Source organism: Mobula birostris, chromosome 1 (genome assembly GCF_030028105.1).
Source record: "Mobula birostris isolate sMobBir1 chromosome 1, sMobBir1.hap1, whole genome shotgun sequence".
Classification (NCBI taxonomy): Eukaryota; Metazoa; Chordata; class Chondrichthyes; order Myliobatiformes; family Myliobatidae; genus Mobula; species Mobula birostris.
The window spans coordinates 61,776,457-61,802,893 of NC_092370.1; the positions used below are offsets into that span (position 1 = coordinate 61,776,457).

The 26,437-nt window shown below is 38.7% G+C and overlaps 1 protein-coding gene across 5 annotated transcripts in view; it reads left to right on the forward strand.

Annotated features, from left to right (window-relative positions):
• smchd1 (structural maintenance of chromosomes flexible hinge domain containing 1) overlaps nt 1–25,541 on the forward strand; it is a 169,004-nt gene extending 143,463 nt beyond the window's left edge. For 3 of the 5 annotated variants that reach the window (XM_072255886.1, XM_072255904.1, XM_072255923.1), the window contains 8 exons: nt 3,360–3,482; nt 4,020–4,210; nt 7,839–7,948; nt 9,277–9,347; nt 9,567–9,738; nt 20,680–20,838; nt 22,589–22,706; nt 25,056–25,541. In XM_072255886.1, the coding sequence (XP_072111987.1) occupies nt 3,360–3,482; nt 4,020–4,210; nt 7,839–7,948; nt 9,277–9,347; nt 9,567–9,738; nt 20,680–20,838; nt 22,589–22,706; nt 25,056–25,161 (1,050 nt within the window). In that variant the 3' untranslated portion in view covers nt 25,162–25,541. Of the gene's footprint in view, nt 1–3,359; nt 3,483–4,019; nt 4,211–7,838; nt 7,949–9,276; nt 9,359–9,566; nt 9,739–20,679; nt 20,839–22,584; nt 22,707–25,055 lie in introns of those variants that run through there. The other 2 variants (XM_072255895.1, XM_072255913.1) reach the window with 2 other exon arrangements.
• Nucleotides 25,542–26,437: the final 896 nt, after the last annotated feature.

Sequence of the window (26,437 nt, forward strand, 5' to 3'; positions counted from 1 at the left end):
ATTTGTATTGTTTTTCGGGCCTTCATCCCCATTGCCTTTCAGATTATTGACATGGAACCCCTGATATCTCTGTTGTCCCATTTTTGGGGGGGGTGTGGGAAAATGGATTTGGAATTGGATAATTTGTGACAAGGCCACTCCCCATCCCTATAAGGAACGCAGCCAGGAAACATCAAGGATTTCCAAGCTGTGAAATGGTGGTCATAGGACCTCCGTGTATGCTGATGAATGTGGAGCTTACCATGGATTTGGCCAGCAATAAAGGAGTTTACAGGGTTCATTGTTGACAGCAAACACAAAGCAGCCAGAGACTATTGGCAAACTTCTAATCCAGTACAGCGTTCCATATTAACCATTTTAACTAGCTTTCTCTGATTTACCAGCTTGTTTTTTAATCCAGGTTTTTGTTCTGTTTAAAATTTAGGTTGACTATAGAAACTGATTTAATGATAATTGTATGTAGCACTGTTTGCCGATGTGTTATATATATTGAAGTGGGGTAAAGGTCCTCAGAACTTGTAAAGTATCCTTTCCTATATACAGTTGCAGGAAAAAGTTTGTTAACACTTTGCAATTACCTGGCTTTCTGCAACAGTTACTCATAAAATGTCTGATCTTCTTCAAGTCACAATAATCGATGAACACAATCTGCCTAAACTAAGAAAACACACAAACAATTGTACGTCTTGTCAAAACTGAGTACACAATTTAAAGAATCACAGTTTAGGTTCAAAAAAGTATGTGAACCTCTGGGGTAATGCCTTCTACAGAAGCTATTTGTAGTCAGGTGTTCTATTCAATGAAATGAGATTGGTGGTGTGGGTCATAGAGGTGCCCTGCCTTATAAAAAAAGATATGCAAAGTTAGGTTATTAACAGAGCTAGCTCAAGAATGATCTGTTTAAGTGCACCATGCCTCGATCAGAACAACTTTCAGAGGACCTTAGAAGAATTGTAGAGATGCATGAGCCTGGGGAAGGCTATAAAAGCATTTCTTTAGACCCAAGTGTTCATCAGTCCACAGTGAGAGAAATTGTCTACAGATGGAGGAAATTCAGTACTGTTGCTACTCTCCCTAGGAGTGAGCGTCCTGCAAAGATCACACCAAGAGCACAACATGCAATGCTGAAGGAGATGAAAAAGACCTGCAGATATCTTTAGAACTTGCTAAAGTCTCTGTTCATGCATTCACTATAAGAAAAATACTGAACAAGAATGTTGTTCATGGAAGGACACCACAGAGGAAACCACTGCTCTCCAAAAAAAATATTGCTGCACATCTCACATTTGCAAAAGACCACCTGGATGTTCTACAACACTTCTAAGACAATGTCAGAATCATAAGCAGAATCAGTTTTATTATCACCGGCATGTGCCGTGAAATTTGTTAACTTAGCAGTTCAATGCAATACATAATATAGAAGAAGAGAAAAAAAAAATAATAAGTAAATCAATTACACTATACATATATTGAATAGATTAAAAATTGTGCAAAAACAAATAATATATATTAAAAGTGAGAGGTAGTGTTCATAGGTTAAATGTCCATATAGGAATCAGATGGCAGAGGGGAAGAAGCTGTTCCTGAATCACTGAGTGTGTGCCTTCAGGCTTCTGTACCTTCTACCTGATGGTAACAGTGAGAAAAGGGCATGCCCTGGGTGCTAGGTGTCCTTAATAATAGACACTGCCTTTCTGGGACACCGCTCCTTGAAAATGTCCTGGATATTTTGTAGACTAGTGCCCAAGATGGAGCCAACTAAATTTACAACCCTCCGCAGCTTCTTTAGGTCCTGTGCAGTAGCTCCCTGCGCGCCCCCCCCCCCATACCAGACAGTGATGCAGCCTGTCAGAATGCTCTCCACAGTACATCTGTAGAAGCTTTTGAGTGTATTTGTTGACATACCAAATCTCTTCAAACTCTTAATGAAGTCTTGCCTTCTTTATAACTGCATCGATATGTTGGGACCAGGTTAGGTTCTCAAAGATCTTGACACCCAGGATCTTGAAATAGCTCACTCTCTCCACTTCTGATCCCTCTGTGAGGATTGGTGTGTGTTCCTTCGTCTTACCCTTCCTGAAATCCACTATCAGCTCTTTCATCTTTCTGATGTTGAGTGAAGGTCGTTGCTGAGACACCACTCCACTAGTTGGCATATCTCGCTCCTGTATGCCCTCTCGTCTCCATCTGAGATTCTACCAACAATGGTTGTATTATCAGCAAATTTATAGATAGTACCTGAGCTATGCCTAGGCACACAGTCATGGTGTATATAGAGAGTAGAGCAGTGGGCTAAGCACACACCCCTGAGCTGCACTAGTGTTGATCGTCAACGAGGAGGAGATATTATCACAAGTCCGCACAGATTGTGGTCTTCCTGTTTGGAAGTCGAGGATCCAGTTGCAGAGGGAGGTACAGAGGCCAAGGTTACTGTAACAATGTTCTGTGGACAGATAAGATAAAAGTTGAATTTTTTGTCAGAAATGCACACTGCTATGCTTAAAGGAAAAAGGGCACTGCACACCAACGCTAAAACTTCATCCAACTGTGAAGCATGGTGGAAGCAGAATCGTGGCCTGGACCACTTGCAATCGTTGAGGAAACAATGAATTCAAAATTGTGTCAGGACATTCTACAGGAGAATGTCAGGGTAGCAGTCTGTCACCTGAAGCTTAATAGAAGTTGGATAATGCAACAAGACAATGATCCAAAACACAAGAGTAAATAAATTACAGAATGGTATAATAAGAAAATTTTTGTAATAGCCAAATCAAAATCCAGACCTGAACCCAATCAAGATGCTGTAGCATGACCTGAAGGCAGCTGTCCATGCAAGGTTAGCCAAAAATATTAATGAACTGAAACAGTTTTGAATGGAGGAATGGTCTCAAATTCCCCTTCACAGTTGTGCAGGTTGGATCAGCTGCTCCAAGTAACATTTGGTGGAAGTTATTACTGCTCAAGGAGGTTCAACCAATTATTAAATGCAAGAATTCATGTACTTTTTCCAGCCTGGACTTTGAATGATAAAGCAATGTGTTCAATAAAGACATGAAAAGTACCATTGTTTGTGTGGTATTAGTTTTAGGCAGATTTGTTTTTCTGTTATTGTGACAGATGAAGATCAGACCAAATTTTATGAGTAATTCATGCAGAGGGTAATTGCAAAGGGTTCACAAATTTTTTTTTTTGCAACTGTACATTTCAATTGCTATCATTTTTAGATTGCACTTCAGAATTCAGTGCATGTTGTAGACTTTATGGCAGATTGTATATTGTGTTTCATTTTAAAATGCTATTCTTCCCTGACCCCGCTATTCTAAACCACATGCTGAAAATATTGTTTTTCTTCAATGTAGCTTCAAGATATTGATGTAGTCATCAAGCAGATGAAAATTGAAAGAGAGAGGATAATGAAATTGCCCAGGAGAACATGTTCTCTGCCAAATTATACTAGGAACAGCAGTGACATTTTAGGAAAGGTATGATCACTATAATTACTTAATAATTAGTTTATAAACCCTGCATTATAGAAGTTGCACAATCCGGTTGAGGGAAAAAAAACATTCTGACTGTATTTAGTACAAGCCAATGAATACCAATATTATTGATGAAATGCTGATGCTTTTAATTTGTGCTTATTTGTATTCCTCCTTTGGCATCTGCCACTCCCTTTCTATTTACTTTTTTCTTCCTCCTTTGCTACAAATTAATGCTGTCTAATGTACCTAAAAGTAAACTAGCTTTGTATATTGGTAGCTATTTTACTAGAAAGGCATTGAACTTGTTCCATTTGACAAGGGAATTGAGGCTATTATTTAATTAGTATTTCTTAGAGGCTAGAGCTTGCCAAAACGGTGTGCTTAACTATTCTGATCCTCCTTGTATTTGTGTGCATGCTCCCACCTTGCCAATAAAATACAACTTTTTCCTTCATTTTTCACAATTGTTATTTTTTAATGGCTTATGTCACTTCATGTTAAATTCCTTAACCAAAAGTTTTTTTGTTTTTATTACAGATTGCACATTTGGCAATGATAGAGGATGATGAGGTAGCCAAGGTTATCTCATGGCATATGGCTAGTGACATGGACTGTGTGGTTACTTTAACCACAGATGCAGCACGACGTATCTTTGATGAAACTCAGGGTCGTCAACAAGTACTTCCACTTGATTCTATATATAGAAAAAACCTTCCAGATAGTAATAGGTATAAACTGTTAACTGAAATTTCAACCATTTGAACTAGCTTTGTGAAGGGACATTAGAAAATGCAGTAAAATGTCAACAAGCAAAATATGTACCAGATTATAATTTTAAAACAGTTTGGTGAGTAATGAATTTTAGACTTGGGTTGAAGCAGCTGTCAGAATTAATTAGGTTAAATTTTGCATTTAACTTAAAATTCAGAATTAAATGCTAGTTCATTACCCACTGTTATTGTAATACTATCATCATCATCATCATCATCATCATCATCATCATCAGGTGCCATGCCCAATTTGAGCTTTGACTGCCATGGCCCACACACTCCTGTTTTGGGTCAAGTGGATCAATTCATTGGTATTCATTTCCAGTTCTCTGGCTGCTGTCCCCATCATCATTTGTCTTTGCCTCCTTTCTTCCCTTCAATCTTTCCCATAATTACAGTGCATTCTAACTCCTCTTTCCTAATCACATGTCCAATGAAGTCATGTTGCCTTTTCATGATCTCACACATTATTTCTCTTTTTGTGCTTGCTCTGTTCATGACATCCTCGTTAGATAGTCGTTTCATCCATGATATTCTTTGCATCCTCCTCAAAAACCACATCTCTGCTGCTTCAATTCGTTTCCTCATGTTACTAGATATTGTCCAACATTCTGAGCCATATAACATAACTGGATAAATGTAACATTTCAGTGCTCTGAGATGGGTTGTCATGCCTAGTTTAGTGTTGGTCAATATACTGTTCATTCTCATAAAGGTGTCTTTTGCCATCCCTATTCTTCTTTTGATGTCCATGTCGCACCTGCCATCTGATGTCACCCAGCTTCCTAAGTAGCAAAAGGTCTGTACTTGTTTTATGTCTTCCCTGTTTATTCTCAGCCTGCAGATAGGATTCTCCTTCTTTTTGGATATCACCATATATTCTGTCTTTTTGCAATTGATAGATAGGCCCATTTTTGCACTTTCTTCAACAACTATATCAATTAAGTTTTGTAGTTCTTCCTCTGTACTTGCAAATTAACACAGTGTCATCCGCTTATCTAAAGTTATTGATGTTTTCACCGCCAACTTTGATACCCAAGATGTCTCTTATTTTTTTGTAATAGTGTTTCACTGTACACATTAAACAAATCAGGGAAGAAAACACATCCTTGTCTAATGCCTTTCTTGATTTTCGTAAACTGACTCACTTCTCCATCTATTCTTACAGTGGCAGTTTGTTCCCAGTACAGATTTCTGATTAGGCGGAGGTCTTTCGAATCTAGATCTAGAGTTTCCTGTAATATTTTGAATAACTTATTGTGTTTCACTTTATCAAATGCTTTTGTGTAGTGGATAAAACAAATAAACAAATCTTTTTGCACTTGAATAACTTGTTCTGATAGTATCCTTAACGTCAATATCGCATTTCTTGTACCTTTATCTTTCACAAAACCACATTGTTCTTTACCTGTTTCAGCTTGTATCTTACTTTTAGCTCTTGTCATCAAAATTCTTAGAAGTATCTTAGTGATATGACTCATTAAACTTATGGTCCTATGTAATTCACATTCTATTGCTTCAGGTTTCTTAGGAAGAATGATAAATACTGATTTTTTTCATCTCTTCTAGTATTATTCCAGTCTCATAAATGTCATTGATTAATTCAGTAAGTTTTTCCAATTCCATAATCTTCAAGGGTGATAACTTGTTCTATTACTAATTCATCAGGACCTGCTACCTTTCCTTTCTTCATTTATTGCATTATGAACTTCAGATTTTAAAATACTTGGACCTTCAGTGCTCTTAATTTCTGGTTTTTCACCTTCGATCGTCTTCGAAAAATTCCTGAATATACTCAGTCCATCGGTTCATAATCTCATCTTTTTCCATGATAATGGTACCGTCCTTTGCTTTCACAACACCTTATATTCCGTCTGGGTAGCCTCCAACCTGATGGCATGAACATCGACTTCTCTAGCTTCCGCTAATGCCCCACCTCCCCCTCATACCCCATCTGTTATTTATTTTTATACACACATTCTTTCTCCCACTCTCCTTTTTCTCCCTCTATCCCTCTGAATATACGCCTTGCCCATCCTCTTGGTTCCCCCCCCTTGTCTTTTTTCCCGGACCTCCTGTCCCATGATCCTCTCGTATCCCTTTTGCCTATCACCTGTCCAGCTCTTGACTCCATCCCTCCCCCTCCTGTCTTCTCCTATCATTTTGGATCTCCCCCTCCCCCTCCAACTTTCAAATCCCTGACTCACTGTTCCTCCAGTTAGTCCTGACGAAGGGTCTCGGCCTGAAACGTCGACTGTACCTCTTCCTAGAGATGCTGCCTGGCCTGCTGCGTTCACCAGCAACTTTGATGTGTGTTGCTTGAATTTCCAGCATCTGCAGAATTCCTGTTGTTTACCTGAAGAACAGAGGAGCTTTTTACCAGTGATATTTTTGATTTGTTGGTGTAACCTTTTTTGGATCAGTAATAGGGATTCTTTCTAGTTGCTCACATTCCTGGTTTTAGCATTCTTCTTTGGCTTTTTGACATAAGCTTTTAACTTTTTTATCTAAGGATTTATATTCTATAGGATTTGCTTTCTTCTGTCTCTTTTCTTCCATTAGATTTTTGATTTCATCTGTCATCCATTTATTGTTTGTGCTTTTTTCTTGTTTAGGAATCACTGACTTTGCTGATTCTATCAAGCCTTCCTTTAGAGAGTTAAACTTCATTTCTACATGATTGCTATCATCTTCAATAGATTCTATTGTTCTCTACTGTGCCTATTGTCTTATTTATTAATTATTCTACTGTCCTGCACTGTTTTGTGCACGTTATGTAGTCCTGTGCAGGTCTATAGTCTAGTGCAGTTTTTTAATGTTATTTTATGTAGTCTAGTGTAGCCTTGTGCTGTCTCACATAGTCTAATGTAGTTTTGTGTTGTTTCATGTAGCTCCAGGGTCCTGGAGGAACATTGTTTCGTTTTTACTGTGTACTGTACCAGCAGCTTATGGTTATAATGACAATAAACTTGACTTGACTATTTCTAGACTTAAAAAAACTAAACTTAAAAAAACTAAAGAAGCAAAAACCTGAAAAATCCCTTGACTACTCGCAATTAATTAAAGAAGAAAACTTAAGAGAAAAATTTACAATTGAAGTAAGGAATAGATTTTAAAGTTTTACTTTTACATGACATATTACTGGCATATGACATAATAATTCAGTCAAATACTTGTATTGGGCCTAACTGTCTTAGAATTTATTACATCTGGAAACAGCGCAGTCTAAAAATGTGTGAAGCTTAGTACAAAAGTTTCAATTCTCATTTAGTTGTTTGCTAAATTTGAGATGCATTACTTTTTAAAAACACAGACTATGATTATACTGAATATATGTATCACAACTGCAATTTTTCTTGTGATTGATGGTTATATTCCATTGGTCATACTTTGGGGAGGTATTAAGAGTTCAAGATGTCATTTCAAAATGCACTTGGTAAATTAAGCAAATATTAGCTCCTGTATTGAGGGAAGAAATACAAAATGTAAAATGGATTAATAAATTACATGATTTTGTAAATTGCTGCTAAATGCTGTATAAATTTCTTTATGTAAGTGCTCAGATTTGCTTTTTTCTCAATTGTAGACCATTACCTCACATGCGAAATGGAAAATGCCATTTCAAACCTGAAGGAAACCCAATATTTGCGCGTGACCTACTAATTTTCACAGAAAATGTTGAACAATGTCGAATGGGTAAAGTATATTTGGCCTAATTTTGTTTTAACCTACAAGTAATCGTAATTTTATATTTAGCATTAATCATTGGTTATAACCATCTGGGTTTGATTTTTCTGGAAGGTAGTTGCTTTAATAAATGTTTTTTATTAATTACAGCTTATTCCTGTATAGTTGATACTCTTCAATAGAGTTAGCCTTTTATGTCCTCAATGCATGTATGGCTGTGTTAGCAGATTAAAAGAATCTATTTGAATACTTGCTGAAAAATGTGAATAGCATCCTTCTCAGATTAGAAGGACATTCCTTCTTAGAACAGAGATGAGGAATTTCTTCAGCCAGAGAGTGGTGACTCTGTGGAAATCATTCCCACAGATGGTTGTGGAGGCCCAGATATTGGATATTTAAAGTGGCAGTTGATAGGTTCTTGATTAGTAAAGGCATCAGAGGTCATGAAGAGAAGGGAAAAGAATGGGGTTGAGTGGGGTAATTAATCAGCCATGATGAAATAGTGGAGCAGACTCATTGGGCTGAATGGCATATTTCTCGTCCTATGTCTTATAGTCTAATACTTGAAAGATGTTTACTTTAGCTTTAAGGTATGATTGCTTTTGTGATTGGTACTTTTAAACCAATTCTGTACAAAAGTGACTTAAGTAATTCTGCCATGCATGTGTTTGAAATTTCCTTGCTCTAGCACTAATAATTATAGGTATTTTTGTGACATTCTTTTGCAAGTTTGCATAGTAAAAGTAAGTTTCTTGGCTTGGATGCGAAATTAGCTGGAAAGAGGAATGCCCTCCAATTTTTCCACGTGTTGGTCAAGACTGAGTGATATAACCTCAACTCATTCAGCTTGAGCCAAGCGTTGAAGATGTAGCAGAGTTTTAGATGTAGTGTGAAAAGTGGCTGAAATGAAGAAACTAGTGGTTGAAGGAAATTGAGTCTGAGCAAGAATGGCTTCTTCACTCCCAAGTCTTGAGTTAATGCAACCTTTCGAGACAGTAGGAGCTTAATGTTTTGGATGAAGGGTTGCCATTATCCATGCCATATGTTTAGCCTCCAGAAAGTACTGTGAAGCACTTGATTTATTTTCTTCTAAAATGCTGCAATGTGTTTTTCTTGTGTGTGCAATTATAACATTGAAATTGCAAATAATTTTGTGAATAGCACTCTGCCAGCCATTAGTGCTATTCTTAAAATTTTATGATCATCCTATGGGGAAACACAGTGTTACCATTAATTATTACACATTGGTTTATAGGGTGTAAACCAGTGAGATTAGGATTTGCAATATTTAATTGTTTGAAAAAAGCATTCTATTAAAATGAAAATTTGTTTTTCAGTATTTGGGATGCTTCTTGGAGATACAATTATCTTGGATAACTTAAATGCTGCGAATCAGTATCGAAAAGAGGTAGATTCAAGGTGTTCTTTTTTTTAATGCATAAAACTTTGCCTTTGCAACCACTGACACATAGCTTATTGTCTTTAACAATGTTTCCATAGATCTGAAATACATATTATTTTGCTTGAACCATGTTAACTGGCATGAATAATGCAAATTTGCATTTAACAGTGTTCTATTTTTAATTGTTATTACTCAGAAATTTGAAGCATTCTGTTATAAACTTAGGTTGTGAAAATCAGCCACTGCCCTACGTTGCTGACGAGAGATGGAGATAGAATACGAAGCAATGGAAAATTTGGTGGCCTTCAAAACAAGGCACCACAAATGGATAAACTGCGAGGAATGATATTTGGAGCTCCTCTACCAAAGGTTTATCATGTACTGAATTCACAGATTGGTAAGTTTATTTTGAAAATAGCTTTTAAATCAAGAGTAAATTAAAATTTGAATTGATGTAGTATTGTGCAGCAAAACAGCAGACCTTTCACTGATACTTGCTCTTGGTTACTTCACGGCTCCAGAATCTGAATTTATTTCCCGTTGCCTGCTCACCTATGATCTTGAAATACTTGTGCTGACGTTGTTCAAGATTTCCACTCAGCAACAATGCAAGAATAGTAGAGTATACTGAAGTCAGGCGGTCTCACATGAATGGGTGAGGTTCCCATCATTCTGGTGCTGAATTTCATCTCACTAGTAGCTACCATTTAGAGAAAGCAAGGCTGCGGTGCAATTTGAGATCTAGTAAATGAACATTGAGGTGAATTAACAAAGATGCATTTAAAACCTGTAATGTTTTAACATGGTAATCTGATATTTCTTCAAATGAGTATTGTAACTACAAGTTAGTGTAATGTAAACCTATTCCAGCCAATGGATTTAAATATCTTATAGCCCTGTTTACAAAAGGTCAAGTTTATAGGATTATAGGAAATATATTCTAATATACCTTTATTCCAAGAGAAAATCTGCAGATACTGGAAATCCAAGCAATACACACAAAATACTGGAGGAACTCAGCAAGCCTGGCAGCATCTATGGAAAAGAGTACAGTCAATGTTTCAAGCCAAAATCCTTCATCAGGACTGGAGGGGGGAAAAAGCATGAGGAATCAGAGTTAGAAGATGGGAGGGGAGAAAGAAACAAGGTGATAGGTGAAACTGGGAGGGGTGAAGTAAAGAGCTGGGAAGATGGCTTTGCTGCTCCATCCACCAGGAAAAGCAGGGTCTCCCAGTGGCCACCCATTTTAATTCTGCTTCCCATTCCCATTCCAACATGTCAGTCCATGGCTTCCTCCACTGTCACGATGAGGCCACACTCAGGGTGGAGGAGCAACATCTTATATTCTGTCTGGGTAGCCTCCAACCTGATGGCATGAACATCATTTTCTCAAACCTCTGGTAATGCCACAACCCCCCTCACTATTCTCCATTCCCTTTTCCTTCTCTCACTTTTATCTCCTTACCTGCCCATCACCTCCCTCTGCCTTTTTCTTTCCTCTCCTATCAGATTCCCCCTTCTCCAGCCCTGTATCTCTTTCACCAATCAATTTTCCAGCTCTTTACTTGGCCTTTTCCAACCCCCCACCACCACCGCACCTTGTGTTTAATTCCTCCCTTCCTCCCACCTTCTAACTATGACTCCTCATCTTTTCTTCTCAAGTTCTGATGAAGTGTCTTGGTTCAAAACGTCGACTACACTCTTTTCCATAAATGCTGCCTGGCCTGCTGAGTTCCTCCAGCAGTTTGTGTGTGTGACTTTTTTTCCAGATTTTTTAAAACTTGCAATGTTTGTGAGTGACTCATCCAAGTGGTCGTTTTATTACTGTTGGGAAGAAATGTATGTATTTAATATGGGTTGATTAGGAATTGACAGTCCTGTACCAAAGGCGGTACCTGTTCCCAAACCATTTTGTGTTGAAACATCTCGTACCTTCTCATCATTCTGAAAGAAACCTGTTAATAGAACACTCTGTTGATCAAACCTGGCACCTTCCCAGTAACTATGACTTATCTACAAATGCTTTAAGTTATCATTAGAGTAGATGCGGTTTCCTTAATTTAAAATACTGTCTTTTTTCATCGCTAGTTCTGTTTGGGCTATAAGCATTCTTTTCTGTCAAATAAATATCTTACTATTTTTAACAGTATGTGGTTAACTTAACAGGTTGCTTCAAACTGTTCCTTTCTATGTCCACCACCCTCCTTCCTCACTCCCCAAGCAACCATATTGACAAATTCAACCTATTGGCAATAATCAGGAACAGAATGGCACTTTCAATTTGCTCCTTCAGTTGATATGCTGGATTCTAATTTTATTGAGAAATATATATGCAGCAAAAATAAAAATGATGATTTTTACATGCTTTTGTTTAATAGTCTAAATAAGCTTTCCTGTCACCTAACTGAATGTGTACATCAAAGTTGTTTGTCATAGGCCCGAGTGAATATTTGCAGCAGCATCATGAGCACATAGCATCAGTGACACTACTGTAAAGTAAAAAAGACACTTGCTATACACAATTCTTACAAGAAAGAACACAGATAAAATATTACCCATTTTAATGCAAGGTGAGCGAAGTGATAATTTTGTTGCTAAACTGTAGTGATTAGGGTTTTGCTGGTTAATTCAGGAACTGAATTGTTAGGGAAAAGCTGCTTTGAACCTGGTGGTGTAGGAGTTAGGTTTCTATACCTGATGGTAGATATGAAAAGATAGCATGGCTCCAGATGTTAGGGATCTTTGAAGATGGATGTTGCATTTCTGAGGCAGTGCCTCCTATAGATACTACCACTGGTGGGAAGGAATGTGCCCGTAATGTATTGGACAGAATCCAGTATTGTACCTTCCTGCATTCCTGCTCATTGAAATTGCTGTTACCGACCATAATGCAACCTGTGAGGATGCTTCCTACAGGATTATTTTGTCAAGGTGCTTTGTAAACTTAATCTTCTTCGAAAATAAAGATGCTGGCACACTTTCCTTATGACGACATCTTATGTGCTATGCCCTGGACAGGTCATCCAATATGTTAATACTCGGGAATTTGAAGCATCTGACTCTCCACCACTGTTCCCCCATTGTGGACAGGTGCCCATTTGCCTTTCTTCCTGAAAGTGAACTATCAGCTGTCTTGTTCTGCTGACAGTGAACAAGGGGCTGTTCTTCTGGCACCGCTCAACCAGGTGTTCTCTCAATCCAGTAAGCTGACTCGTTATCAACTGTGATGCATCCAGCAACAGTATTGTCATTGAATTTGAAGATGACTTTGGAGCTGTACTTAACCACAGTCATGTGTGTATAGGAAGTAGGGTAGAAGGCTGAATATGCAGCTGGGAGGTGCACCAGTGTTGATCGTCAGCAAGAAGGAGATGTTACCAATCCTTATTGACTGATGTCTGCCTATGAGAAAGTCAAGTATCCAGTTGCAGGGCAAGGTACAGAGGCCCGGGACTTGAAGTTTGTTGATGAATTTGAATAGGATGATGCTGTTCAATGCCCAGATGCAGTCAATGAACAGCAATCTGACATAAGAGTTCCTGTTTTCCAGGTGGTTCAGAGCAAAGTGCAGAAACAATGAAATCACATCTGCTGTGACCTGTTGTGGCAGTAGGCAAAGTTAAGTGGATCCAGGTCTTCTCTGAGGCAGGAGTTGATTCACAACATAACCAACATCATGAAATACTTCATTATATTTGATGTAAGCACTACCAGGAAGTCGTTAAGGCAGATTATCATGGTCTTCGTGGGAATCAGTACAATAGATACCTTTTTGAAGTTTGTAGGAACCTCAGGCTGCAAAAATGACAGATTGAATATGTTTGTAAATACTCTGTCCAGTTGGTTCCACCCAGATCTTGGCCAGATACACCATCTGGACTAAACCTCTGGAAGCATGCCTGTATCTCTGCCTCTGAGGCTAAAATTATAGGATCATTGGAGATATGAAGGCTCGTGTGGGTGTGTCATGGTTCTCCCTACCAAAGTGTACGTAGGTACTGAGCTCATCTGGGAGCGATAGATCATTGCTTGATCTAAAAGAATGAAGTCTTGAATTCAAATTCTACCACTATGGCTGGGAGTTTAAATTCAGGTATCAAGCTAGCTATGGAAATGATAGGATTATTGTCATAACCAAAATTATTTATCAGTGTCAGGACAACAGATTTCTTTCCCCTAAACACACACTGGTTTACATTTTATTTGAACCTAAAGCATTGTCACAGATAGTTTGGCTTCTGTTGTACTGTATTGGAGCCTACATTTTGTTGGGATCAGTGATGAACTGATCACCAGACGTCATCCGAAGTTCATTTTTCTGTACAGTATCATTATCAAGTGTTAATTGGTCTCTGATTCAGGCCAGCAGGGGCTTGCCTGATGCAAGCTTAGGCTGTTAAGCATTTTGCCGATTTGTTGATTACTGCATAAATGGTTCCATTGTTAAGAAATTTTGTAGGCCCCTGGATATAAAGAGCTCAGCAACCCTATACACTCAATTGGGATTGAATTCAACAACTTGGTACATATTCCACTGTTAAGCTACAGTTTAACTATCTTCACATAGACACATATATTGCAGCTTTCATGTCTGAAAGTAGGCCAAGTTTGTTTTGATGTTCTGCCTAAATACCCAGTTATTCTAGTTCACAGGATTTCCTTTGACAGAGGATACTTTATGGACCAGATTAACTGATCATTTACAACGATGGAAATTACTGTAGATGCTAGTAATTTGGAGCAATACAAAAGACTGGAGGAACTCAGCAGGTTATGAAGAGAAATAGTCAATCTTCTAATGAAGGATATGGAGCCAAAATTGTACATTTTCTTCCATTGATGTTGCCTAGCCCACTAAGTTCCTGCAGCATTTTTGTGCATTGCTCAAAGTGTACTTATGCTATGTGAAAAAGCTAATTGTAAGATCCCATCGTAGAACATCTGCCAGCGGGTAGATCAGCCCATTGAAGTTTTGCCCATTACAGTGGAGGTCATACATGACCTTTGACAGCATTTGATAGTTGGGCTGGGCATTTAGTGACAGATCTTCCCACAACCTGAAAATATGAACAATGTCATTACTGGCCACATGGTGGCAGTGACAGTATCTTGCCAAGATCTACAGTTAATCAGCTTTCATCTTGTTAGGTATCACCACTGTAGTAGTGGAATAGATTTGTAAAAGATCAATCAGTTCATAATTGGCAGCTTATGAGGTGTTGAGGATATCCATATCCCTCATTCTACTCTTGCTGTTAAGTCAAACGGCTTTTCTGATTTAGATAAAGTATCTTGGAAGGGGAAGACCAAGCACCCTCAAAGGTGCTGCTTTGGAGAAGCTACGTTACTGGATTACATGCATGCCAAAGATGGAGCAACATATGGTAGACTTCAAAATCAACTGAACAGATAGTATTGGCACACAAATTGAGAATTCCCATTCTTAATGAGCCCAAATAACAAGGTTAACGTGTTTGCAACCAAAAAAAAAAGAAAATGCCAAATGGATGATCCATCTTGGGTTTCGTTTGAGACTGCCCAACCAGCCAACCTTCAGTTGATTCTTTTTTGCCCTCTGTAATTTATGAAACAGTGAAATGCACTGGCTACAATGGATAAGGCTGTAGACCCGAACAATATTTAATAATGCTTCAAATCGCTGTGCTTGCAGATATGTTATGTCTCGTGTAGCTCCAGCAAAACAGCAAATTTGAGGTAATTCTTGCCCATACATCCCATTCAGCCAGATACTTTTCTGTGTCATTCAACAACAAAGTGAAAGAAAATATAATTGACAGTTACCATCAGAACCATTAATCCAGACAACATTTGAACTGAATTCCAGTGGCTAGATGAGTGGCTGCCCTTGATCTAAAGCCAACATTTAACAGCGTAGCACCAAAGAATCCAAATAAATTAGAAATCACTGGGAATTACAGGAAGCACCTCCATAGGCTGCACTCAATATTAAGGAAGATAGGTGGTTATTGGGGGGCGGGGTCAATCATCTTGAACCTAAGATATTCTTAGAGGACAGCTGTATTCAACTGTTTTATTAATGACCACCTCTTTTCACAAGGTCAGAAATAAGATTGTTTGCTGATAATATTTTGATTCCGTTCACAATTAGAATCACCCATGGTGATCAGAAACCTAACTAGGCCATCACATGTGCTGATCTCCAACAGCAGGGGTATCCTTTTACTTATCAATAATTCCCTTCCCACTGAAAACCCCAATACCTGTCATACATGGTTACTCTTGAATGTAGAATGCTTCTCAGCAGGTTCATTAGTGCTTAACTAAACAACCACTACTGCCAACTGGTCATCATCTGAACTTTAACTACTATCATTAAAACATCATGGAGATGGTATATGCCATCTAGAAAATGCACCAAAGCAACTCTGTTGCAGAAAACAGCTCGTGATTACATCCATAGAAACAACAGATTGCATGACATTCTGAAGTGGGAGGGTGATCAGCCAGATGTCGTGGTGCACATCGGTACCAATGACATAGCAAGGAAGAGTGAGGAGGTCCTGGAGAGTGAGTATAGAGAGCTTGGTAGGAAGTTGAAAAGCAGGACCTCGAGGGTGGTAATCTCAGGATTGCTACCTGTGCTACATGCCAGTGAGGGTAGGAGTAGGATGCTCTGGAGGATGAACAAGTGGCTGAGGAACTGGTGTAGGGGGCAGGGTTTCAGATTTCAGGATAATTGGGACCTCTTCTGGGGCAGGTGGGACCTGTACAAGAGAGACGGGTTACACTTGAACTACAGGGGCACCAATATCCTTTCAGGGAGGTTTGTTAGTGCTATTCGGGAGGCTTTAAACTAGATTTGCAGGGGGATGGGAACCAGAGTGCCAGAGCTGACAGTGTGGCTGGGGTGAAAATAAATGATGTTAAAAGTTCAAGCATATCCGCTAATAGAAAGGTTGTGAGTGGTGGTAAAAATCTTCTGAGGTGTATATATTTCAATGCTAGGAGTATTGCGGGGAAGGCGGATGAGTTGAAGGCATGGATTGACACGTGGAATTATGACGTTATAGCAATTAGTGAAACTTGGTTACAGGAGGGGCAGGACTGGCAGCTTAATATTCCAGGGTTCCGATGTTTCAGATGTGATCGAGGCAGAGGAATGAAAGGTGGGGGAGTAGCATTGCTTGTTAGGGAAAATATTACAGCAGTGCTCAGGCAGGACAGATTAGAGGGCTTGTCTACTGAGTCCTTATTGGTGGAGCTGAGAAACAGGAAAGGTGTGGCCACATTAGTGGGATTGTATTACAGACCACCCAATAGTCAACGAGAATTGGAAGAGCAAATCTGCAGAGAGATAGCAGGCAACTGCAGGAAACATAAAGTTGTGGTGGTAGGGGATTTTAATTTTCCATATATTGATTGGGACTCCCATATTGTTAGGGGTCTAGATGGTTTAGAGTTTGTAAAATGTGTTCAGGAAAGTTTTCTAAAGCAATATATAGAGGGACCAACTAGAGGGGATACAATATTGGATCTCCTGTTAGGAAACGAGTTAGAACAAGTGACGGAAGTCTGTGTAGGGGAGCACTGTGGTTCCAGTGATCATAACACCATTAGTTTCAACTTGATCATGGACAAGGATAGATCTGGTCCTAGGGTTGAGGTTCTTAACTGGAAGAAGGCCAAATTTGAAGAAATGAGAAAGGATCTAAAAAGCGTGGATTGGGACAGGTTGTTCTCTGGCATGGATGTGATCGGTAGGTGGGAAGCCTTCAAAGGAGAAATTTTGAGAGTGCAGAATTTGTATGTTCCTGTCAGGATTAAAGGCAAAGTGAATAGGAATAAGGAACCTTGGTTCTCAAGGGATATTGCAACTCTGATAAAGAAGAAGAGGGAGTTGTATGACATGTATAGGAAGCAGGGAATAAGTAAGGTGCTTGAGGAGTATAAGAAGTGCAAGAAAATACTTAAGAAAGAAATCAGGAGGGCTAAAAGAGGACATGAGGTTGCCTTGGCAGTCAAAGTGAAGGATAATCCAAAGAGCTTTTACAGGTATATTAAGAGCAAAAGGATTGTAAGGAATAAAATTGGTCCTCTTGAAGATCAGAGTGGTCGGCTATGTGCGGAACCAAAGGAAATGGGGGAGATCTTAGGTTTTTTGCGTCTGTATTTACTAAGGAAACTGGCATGAAGCCTATAGAATTAAGGGAAACAAGTAGTGAGATCATGGAAACTGTACAGATCGAAAAGGAGGAGGTCCTTGCTGCCTTGAGGAAAATTAAAGTGGATAAATCCCCGGGACCTGACAGGGTGTTCCCTCGGACCTTGAAGAGGACTAGTGTTGAAATTGCAGGGGCCTGGCAGAAATATTTAAAATGTCGCTGTCTACAGGGTGAGGTGCTGGAGAATTGGAGAGTGACTCATGTTGTTCCGTTGTTTAAAAAAGGATCGAAAAGTAATCTGGGAAATTACAGGCCAGTAAGTTTAACGTCAGTAGTAGTTAAGTTATTGGAGGGAGTACTAAGAGACAGAATCTACAAGCATTTGGATAGACAGGGACTTATTAGGGAGAGTCAACATGGCTCTGTGTGTGATAGGTCATGTTTGACCAATCTATTGGAGTTTTTCAAGGAGGTTACCAGGAAAGTGGATGAAGGGAAGGCAGTGGATATTGTCTACATGGACTTCAGTAAGGCCTTTGACAAGGTCCCGCATGGGAGGTTAGTTAGGAAAATTCAGTTGCTAGATATACATGGAGAGGTGGTAAATTGGATTAGACATTGGCTCAATGGAAGAAGCCAAAGAGTGGTAGTAGAGAATTGCTTCTCCAAGTGGAGGCCTGTGACTAGTGGTGTGCCATAGGGATCAGTGCTGGATCCATTGTTATTTGTCATCTATATCAATGATCTGGATGATAATGTGGTAAATTGGATCAGCAAATTTGCTGATGATACAAAGATTGGAGGTGTAGTACAGAGAGGAAGGTTTTCAGAGCCTGCAGAGGGACTTGGACCAGCTGGAAAAATGGACTGAAAAATGGCAGATGGAGTTTAATACTGACAAGTGTGAGGTATTGCACGTTGGAAGGACAAACCAAGGTAGAACATACAGAGTTAATGGTAAGGCGCTGAGGAGTGCAGTAGAACAGAGGGATCTGGGAATACAGATACAAAATTCCCTAAAAGTAGCATCACAGGTAGATAGGGTTGTAAAGAGAGCTTTTGGTACATTGGCCTTTATTAATCAAAGTATTGAGTATAAGAGCTGGAATGTTATGATGAGATGATGAGGTTGTATAAGGCATTGGTGAGGCCGAATCTGGAGTATTGTGTTCAGTTTTGGTCACCAAATTACAGGAAGGATATTAATAAGGTTGAAAGAGTGCAGAGAGGGTTTACAAGGATGTTGCCGGGACTTGAGAAACTCAGTTACAGAGAAAGGTTGAATAGGTTAGGACTTTATTCCCTGGAGCGTAGAAGAATGAGGGGAGATTTGATAGAGGTATATAAAATCATGATGGGTATAGATAGAGTGAATGCAAGCAGGCTTTTTCCACTGAGGCAAGGGGAGAAAAAAACCAGAGGACATGGGTTAAGGGTGAGGGGGGAAAAGTTTAAAGGAAACATTAGCGGGGGGCTTCTTCACACAGAGAGTGGTGGGAGTATGGAATGAGCTGCCAGACGAGGCGGTAAATGCGGGTTCTTTTTTAACGTTTAAGAATAAATTGGACAGATACATGGATGGGAGATATATGGAGGGATATGGTCCGTGTGCAGGTCAGTGGGACTAGGCAGAAAATGGTTTGGCACAGCCAAGAAGGGCCAAAAGGCCTGTTTCTGTGCTGTAGTTTCTATGGTTTCTGGGCTCCTCATCTAAGAAAAGATGTGCTGGCATTGGAGAGGGTTCAGAGGAGGTTCGCAAGGGTGATTCCGGGAATGAAAGGGTTATCATACGAGGAATGTTTGATAGCTCTGAGTATGTACTTGCTGGAATTTAGAGGGGAGTGGGGAAGGAAATCTCACTGAAACCTTTTGACTGTTGAAAGACAGAGTAGATGTGGAAAAAATGTTTCTCGTGGTGGGGAAGTCTAGGACAAGAAGGCAGAGATGCAGAGAATTTTTTTTTAGCTGGAGGATGGTGAATTTCTGGAATTTATTACCATAGGCAGCTGTGGAGGCCAGATCATTGAGTGTATTTAAGGCAGAGGTTGACAAGCTCTGCTTGGACATGGCATCAAAGGTTATGGGGAGAAGGCCAGGGAGTGGGGCAGAGGAGGGGAAAAAAGGATCAGCCATGATTGAATGGCAGAGCAGACTCGAAGGTCCAAATGGCCTAATTCTGCTTCTGTTGTAGCGTGGCTGAAATCATCGGAGAGACAGTCACTGGTAGATACAAAGTAGCTTCTTTATTTGACACAACAAGGTACAACAGGCATCATACGGACAGACGCTTTTGCTAGAAAGGTCTGCTAGCTCAATGTGGGCTCGATATTTATATGCTAAACACCAAGGCAATCGCTACTTAAAATGTTACAGACAATGCTTCCTATTGAAGCTACATACAAAATATCACACCACCTAACTTCATCCTTTCCTTCCAATGCCAACATGTCTGGGTTGGTATCCACAGCCTTTAGGAATGCAATTAAATCCACAGTACATTTATTTGGCATTTTACATGCTAACATAGAAGACAATTAATATTTATAATGTATAGATAATACTGTCTTCAAAACTACAGCATCTGGTCAAACTACAGCACCAGAAGCATCTGGTATTCGCACCTTTTTAGGAAGCGCATTGTTGTGGACTCAATCCACAGTACTTTGTCAAATAGTCAAATAGAAGTCTGGTGGCCAAAGTCATATAACTGTAAACAAATCATCTACCCAAAAAAACTCACTCTACATCTATGTCTTATGGTTTCATGATCTCAATGAGGGAATAAAAGAATCAGATTCATTTGGTGAATGATTATTTTTGACTTAAAAGGATGCTCTTCTATGTTCCATGTTCAAGTTGGAATTCTTTTCTTCAGAAGAGAATAGATAGGTAGTTTGTTGACAGGAATGATCAGAGTTACTACTAATTAGTGCTTCAGACTTGTCTCTCTATGGATCCTGTTTTCCCCTGATGGTCTAGCTGGGATCAGAAACTCAACTCATGGAAAACTGAGAGTGCAAAATTGGAATGAATTTTGCTTAAAGAGCAGTAGGCCCAATATAATTTCACTGATGTGAAGATTTGTTAAATCTCAGTAAATAAAAAAAACTACTGATTCTTCGTCCATGTTTCTTTCTTTGCATTCTGTTTGTTTTCTGAGTTTGTAGTATTTACAACAGTTGTTTGTCTTGTAGATCTTATCCAGCAATATCGCTCAGCTTTGATCAAGCTTAATAATGTCAATCAGGAATTGGACCTACAGCTGAAGTACATCAGTTCACCAGAAATGACCCAGAAGCACAAAGAGCTCAATGACCAAGAGAATCAGCTCAAGCAAATCGAAAAGCTGCTAGGCAAGTTTTCTATATGTGCTAATGTCGTAAGAAATTGGTATATGACTGCTCTGCCAATCAGTAATCTTGAATGTACATTGGAATTGGTCAGGTCTTCACACTTTGTGCCTTAATCAGCCCAGAAATTGACTATCAAATTCGGGGTCGAGGAAAATTAGCATGAATCTCCAGAACGTTTTAGTCAATTTGTAGCACTGAAAAATGAAAGCTCATAGTTAACCCTTTTGATGCGCATGGTAATGCAAATTAAATCTTTTCATCATAGAAAGAGGAATATTGAGTCTCACTACTGAGCCTAAATGTCTTATTCCCTTCACCATGTTATTATTTGGAAGTTACTGTTGAAGTTACATTTGAGGTGAAGCTTTGCAGAAAAAAGTTTACAGGGCGTGTGTGTGTGGAGATGTTGCTCTCTAGTAAGGTTAGGTCTGAGTAAATTATTTCTGTATTATTTGAGGATTGTTGAAATTTGATTTGAATGCGATTATTCTCTTAACCTAATAAAACAAATTAGCACAGTACTGTCAAAGTTATCTTAAATCTATTTTGTCCTTGAAATTTATTGTTAATTCTAAATATCATAAATTTCAACAAAAAGAAATAACCATTGTCTAAGTGGCTGGAAATGTTAGGAACCTGACTGTTACATCCTGCATTCATTATCCTTCCCGTTGCTGTAGTAGCCAATCACATTAAAGAATTATCCTTGACTGCAGACCACAAAGAAAATTAATAACTTGCACTTTGTTTAGCATCCTGTATAAAGATCAGAATCGACTCATTGTTGGGAGGTACAGTAGAAACTAATATCATAAGCTACGAAATAAAATTGCAAATTAGAAATATTTGTGATTTGCAATACAATCAATACTAGAGCTAGATGATTTTAAGCGGTAATTATGGCTTTATGTGCTCTTCAATCCTCTTATGAAGGGATAAGTTCATAAATAGCTTTAATGTACCTTCATTCATGGTAGTTAAGAATTTCAACTAACCTACCGAGGAGTGTTGACCATCTGGCATTAGCATTGGAGCATTTGTGCTTTGTTCAAACAGCCATCTTGAGCTTCTGATAGCACATTATATATCATCTTCAGCTCCCACACAACATGTCCATCCTCAGCCTTCTCCATTTCTAAGGAGAAACCAAGCAAATTGTTGAGTTCTCCTGTGCGCACACCCATTCAACTCTATTCCACCCCCTGTATGCTGGCAACCTTTCCTCTTCACTCTGTCTAATGCAATGGTGATATTTACCTTTTGCCTCCATGAATGCTGCTCGACATGGAGCTCTTTCAGCGTTTTTTTTTAATATACGGCTGACCTGTTCCACAGATGGTCGAGAACTACTTGTATTTATGTGTTTTCTATATCATTGTCATTTGGCGTAATTATGCATTTACTTTGCATTAAAATCAGTTTTGGGTGAATTCAAGTTAACATTTTTTGTCATTATTTTAATGTTAATTTCTGCCTACTCAGAGAAAGGATTAAATCTGCCAAAACTAAATTGAAATATTTTAACACATCAAGACTAGGTTATTTCCACTCTGTGGTTTGTTTCTAATAAAATTTGAAATAATATTACACTTAGTATTTAGTAAGAAACAAGGGATTTTTCTGACAGATGCTCTGCTTGTATTGTATTACAGAACTTTGAAACATTCTGTAATTGATCTCGTTACACATTATCGTTTAAGATTAAGACTACATGTGGGATGTTGATTTATGCTTATTCCCTTGTACACAGGAATGACTCCAACAAGAGCAACTTCCTCCAGCAGTCCTAAAATAATGGCTTTGGATTTATCTGACGGACAAACTCCAAATAAAAGAATAAGAAGGGAGAGTGCAAAGAAAACCTACAGGTATAGAAACACAAAGTTTGGATAGGAATAGTCCTGTCAACCCTTCAAGCCAGCTTCATATGATCATAACTAGTCATCCACCAATCCCTTATTCCATCTCCCCACATTCCTTGGTCTCTAGCTTTAGAATTTTTTTGTTTAATAATGACCCTCTACTGCCTTCTACGGTAGAGAAATTCAAAGCTTCCTGACTTCAATTTTGAAAGCCATAACAGCAGAATTTGCCTTTTGGCCCATCAAGTTCTCTCTACCGTTCGGTCATGGCTGATTTATTTTTACTCTCAAATCCATTCTCCTGCCTTCTCCCCAAAACCTTTGATATCCTTACTAATCAAGAACTTATCAACTTCTGCTTTAAATACACTCAGACCCCACATAACACTACCCCGCATAATGCTGAATCATTACAACACTGTTATTCAGTTCTTTATTGAAGTTTTTAAAAATTACAAAAATTCATTCTAAATAACACTTAAGACTTCCCCAGAGCGGCCACCATTACAGTAAACATTCAATGAGCCAATGAGAGTGCTTTGCATATGCTATGAGCCACTCACAGCCAATCACGTATTAGTTCACACTCTTGCTTTCCCTGCGTGTGTAAACGTTCTTGCTCCCTTGCCAATTTATTTCATTTTTTTCACCCATAATGTCTGGAAAACAGCCTGCAACTTCCAGTGAGGGTAGTACATCTAAGATGTCCAGGGGAAGCATTAGATGGATGTGAAACTGCAAATGATACAGCATTTGGAAGCTGGTGAGCATTAGGTTGATGTTGGTGCCCCTTTGAAATTGGCTGCATCAATGATCAGAATAATTATTAAAAAATGCAGACAAGGTAAAAGTTTCTGCAATGATGACCTCAAAGTTATCATCAATGAAGGTGATTCGTTCAAGGAGCCATTTGCTTGAAAAAATGGAAAATAGACTAAGTATATGAGTGGATGACCAAACACAACTAAACAGGCCTCTAAGCCAGCAGATAATAATGGGAAAGGCAATAAGTATCTTCAGTCATATTCAAGAAGAAGAAAAAGATACATTGGTAGCATTCACAGTCTGCAGAGGTCGGTTTGATAGACTTGAACAGCGCAGTAACCTCCATTGCATGAACGGAGCATGGAAGAAGCTATGGCCAGAAGCATGCAACAATATCCTGGGACTTCAGACTGAATTGGTCATGCAAAACATCGTTGAACTGGCCAGTGAAGTGGGATTAGAGGATGTTAATGATGACGAGTTACTGCATTCTCATGGTGAAATCCATAATAACAAAGACCTTCGAGAACTGGCAGAAAATCGCATCCTGGGTGAACCTGAGGACATGGATGGAGAAGAGAAAACACCAGCAAGAAACCTCACCACAAAATTCCTCAGCATTAGCCTCACCACAATCACACAAGTCATGGACCAGTTCATCGACAATGACCCTGCCTGAGAGCGAAGCAACAAAGCAAAGAGAGGTGTTCTCAACATGATTTCCTGCTACCGAGAACTGCTTCATGAGAGGAAACTTAAGAAAAGGCAGTCAAATCTCAACACCTGCTTGAAGAAGAAGCCAAAATTAGAGGAGGACCCACGGCCTGGTCCCTTTTTGAAGATGTAACCACCACCCACTTCCCTCCACTGCTGCTATGCTGTGTTGCTCATCCACTGATGTACAGGTCAGGCCTATTTGTGTGCTTGTTACTCCACGAATAACTGTATATACATAAAATAATATATATCTCAGGTTTGATTTTTTTTAGGCAGATATCCATTTATGTAATGTTATAATGTCCCTGAATAGCACTGATTTATGTTGCGCTCCACCTCTGAGGAGAACATCCTCAGCGTTAAGCGGGGTCTGAGTGTATTCTTTTTTTTCCGAACTTTAGAACCACCCACTATTTAATTTAAAACCCTATCCACCGCCCTAGTTATGCAATTCGCTAGGACCCTGGTGCTAGCATTGTTTGAGTGAAGCCCATCCCATCTGAACACCAAACAACTCTGTCCTTTCCCAATGCTGGTGGCAATGTTCAAACCTATTTCTCCCATGCCAGTCTTTGAGCCTCGCATTTAGCTCCCTGACCTTATTAAACTTTCCGAGACTGTTGCTCCCAGTTCATGATTCCAGCCATTGGGAACATCCTGCCAGCATTGAATATAGTTAGTTTCTGTCAGACCTCGTCTCATTCTTCAGAACTCAAATAACTATATGCCTAACCAACTTATGCATCTCGTGCATCTGAACTACCATAAGATCTACCATTCTATTTATCCCTTTTCACATGTTTCAATCATTGCTGGGAACTTTCTTATGAAATGACAGTAGACAACAAAACTTTTTTTTTAAATCTTGAACAGTGCAGAAGAATGGGTTTCAATACCTTTGAAGAAGTCACAGCAGCTGCCATCAGGATCTGGATTAGAAACAAATGGAAGTACTTTGTCACGGAAAAGGAAGGCCTAGAGGAAAATGTAGATGTTTTGGGGTATTTTTCCTGGAAGTTCAGTTATTAAATTCTTAAGCAGATATGCCTTCAAATTTTCTTACATTTAACAGAGAAATATATCTCGTTATGGTGTCGCGAGTCAGAGTTACTGATAAGGAGATACGATGTACATAGTGTGAAAGAAAAATTGAACAATGTATAAGTGTTCTACAAAGATTTCTATCCAACAGTCACAAATATATTAAAAAGCATGTTGGTAGATAATATGTTCATTTGTAGTTATTTAAATTGAAAAGCTTAATTTTGTATATTCAACTTTGTATTTTTTATTTTTTAACTTTTTTTCCAAAAGTTTACTGAACTTTGTCATGGAGCAAGAAATAAACCCTTTATATAATTTGATGCTATTTTTCTTAAACAGTTTTCAAAGTGAAATCTTTAACCATGTGGTGGTACATAGATTAATTTCTTGAATCCTACATTTGTTACTGATGACACCAGGCATCTTGAATGACAAACTTGAGAGTCGGTGTAACTCTAAATGTCATGAAGACAAAATAATATAATTGAATGCATGTCACTTCATGATCCTATTCTGTCTCTTGTTTGACATTCATTATTTTTCATGCTATTCTATGTTTATAGACAACACTTGTGCTGTTCTATTTTTAACACCACCTTTCTTCTGTTCTTGTGTTTCTTGTGGCTATTTTATTTCTCAGACTCAATAATTCTCAGTAAGTTTACAAAAATGTTCATGTCTTTATAAGTAGAGAAAATTCCCAAATTATGTGCAACATGGAAAATTAGCACTTCAAATCAGAAGTTGGATGGTGAAGTGATGGAAAACATAAATATATGGAATTGAATTTTAGCATGAATTAACACAAATTCTTCAAAAATTTCCCAGATTGTGGTTTATTCTAATTAGAATATCAATGTGTGCCAGAACTAAAATGAGAAACAAGATGGACAAATTTTCCATAATATAATCAATATTCTTGCCGGAAATGCCTCATAGATGATAGTAAATAGAATAAGTTTACAATATTTTAGTGGGTAATATCATTAAAAGGTCCAAAGGTTCATTTTATTGTCAAAGTATGCATGTACAACTCTGATATTCATCTACTCTGGATACACGTCCATGAAACACAGAAAAAAACCATGGGAGTTATTGAAAGAAGATATAGCCTCAACCCCCCCCCCCCCAGTACAAAAAAGAAAAGCAAAACTCACAAATCCTGAAAATACCTCCCCTCTCTCGCAGAGGAAAAAAAATGGCAACAGTAG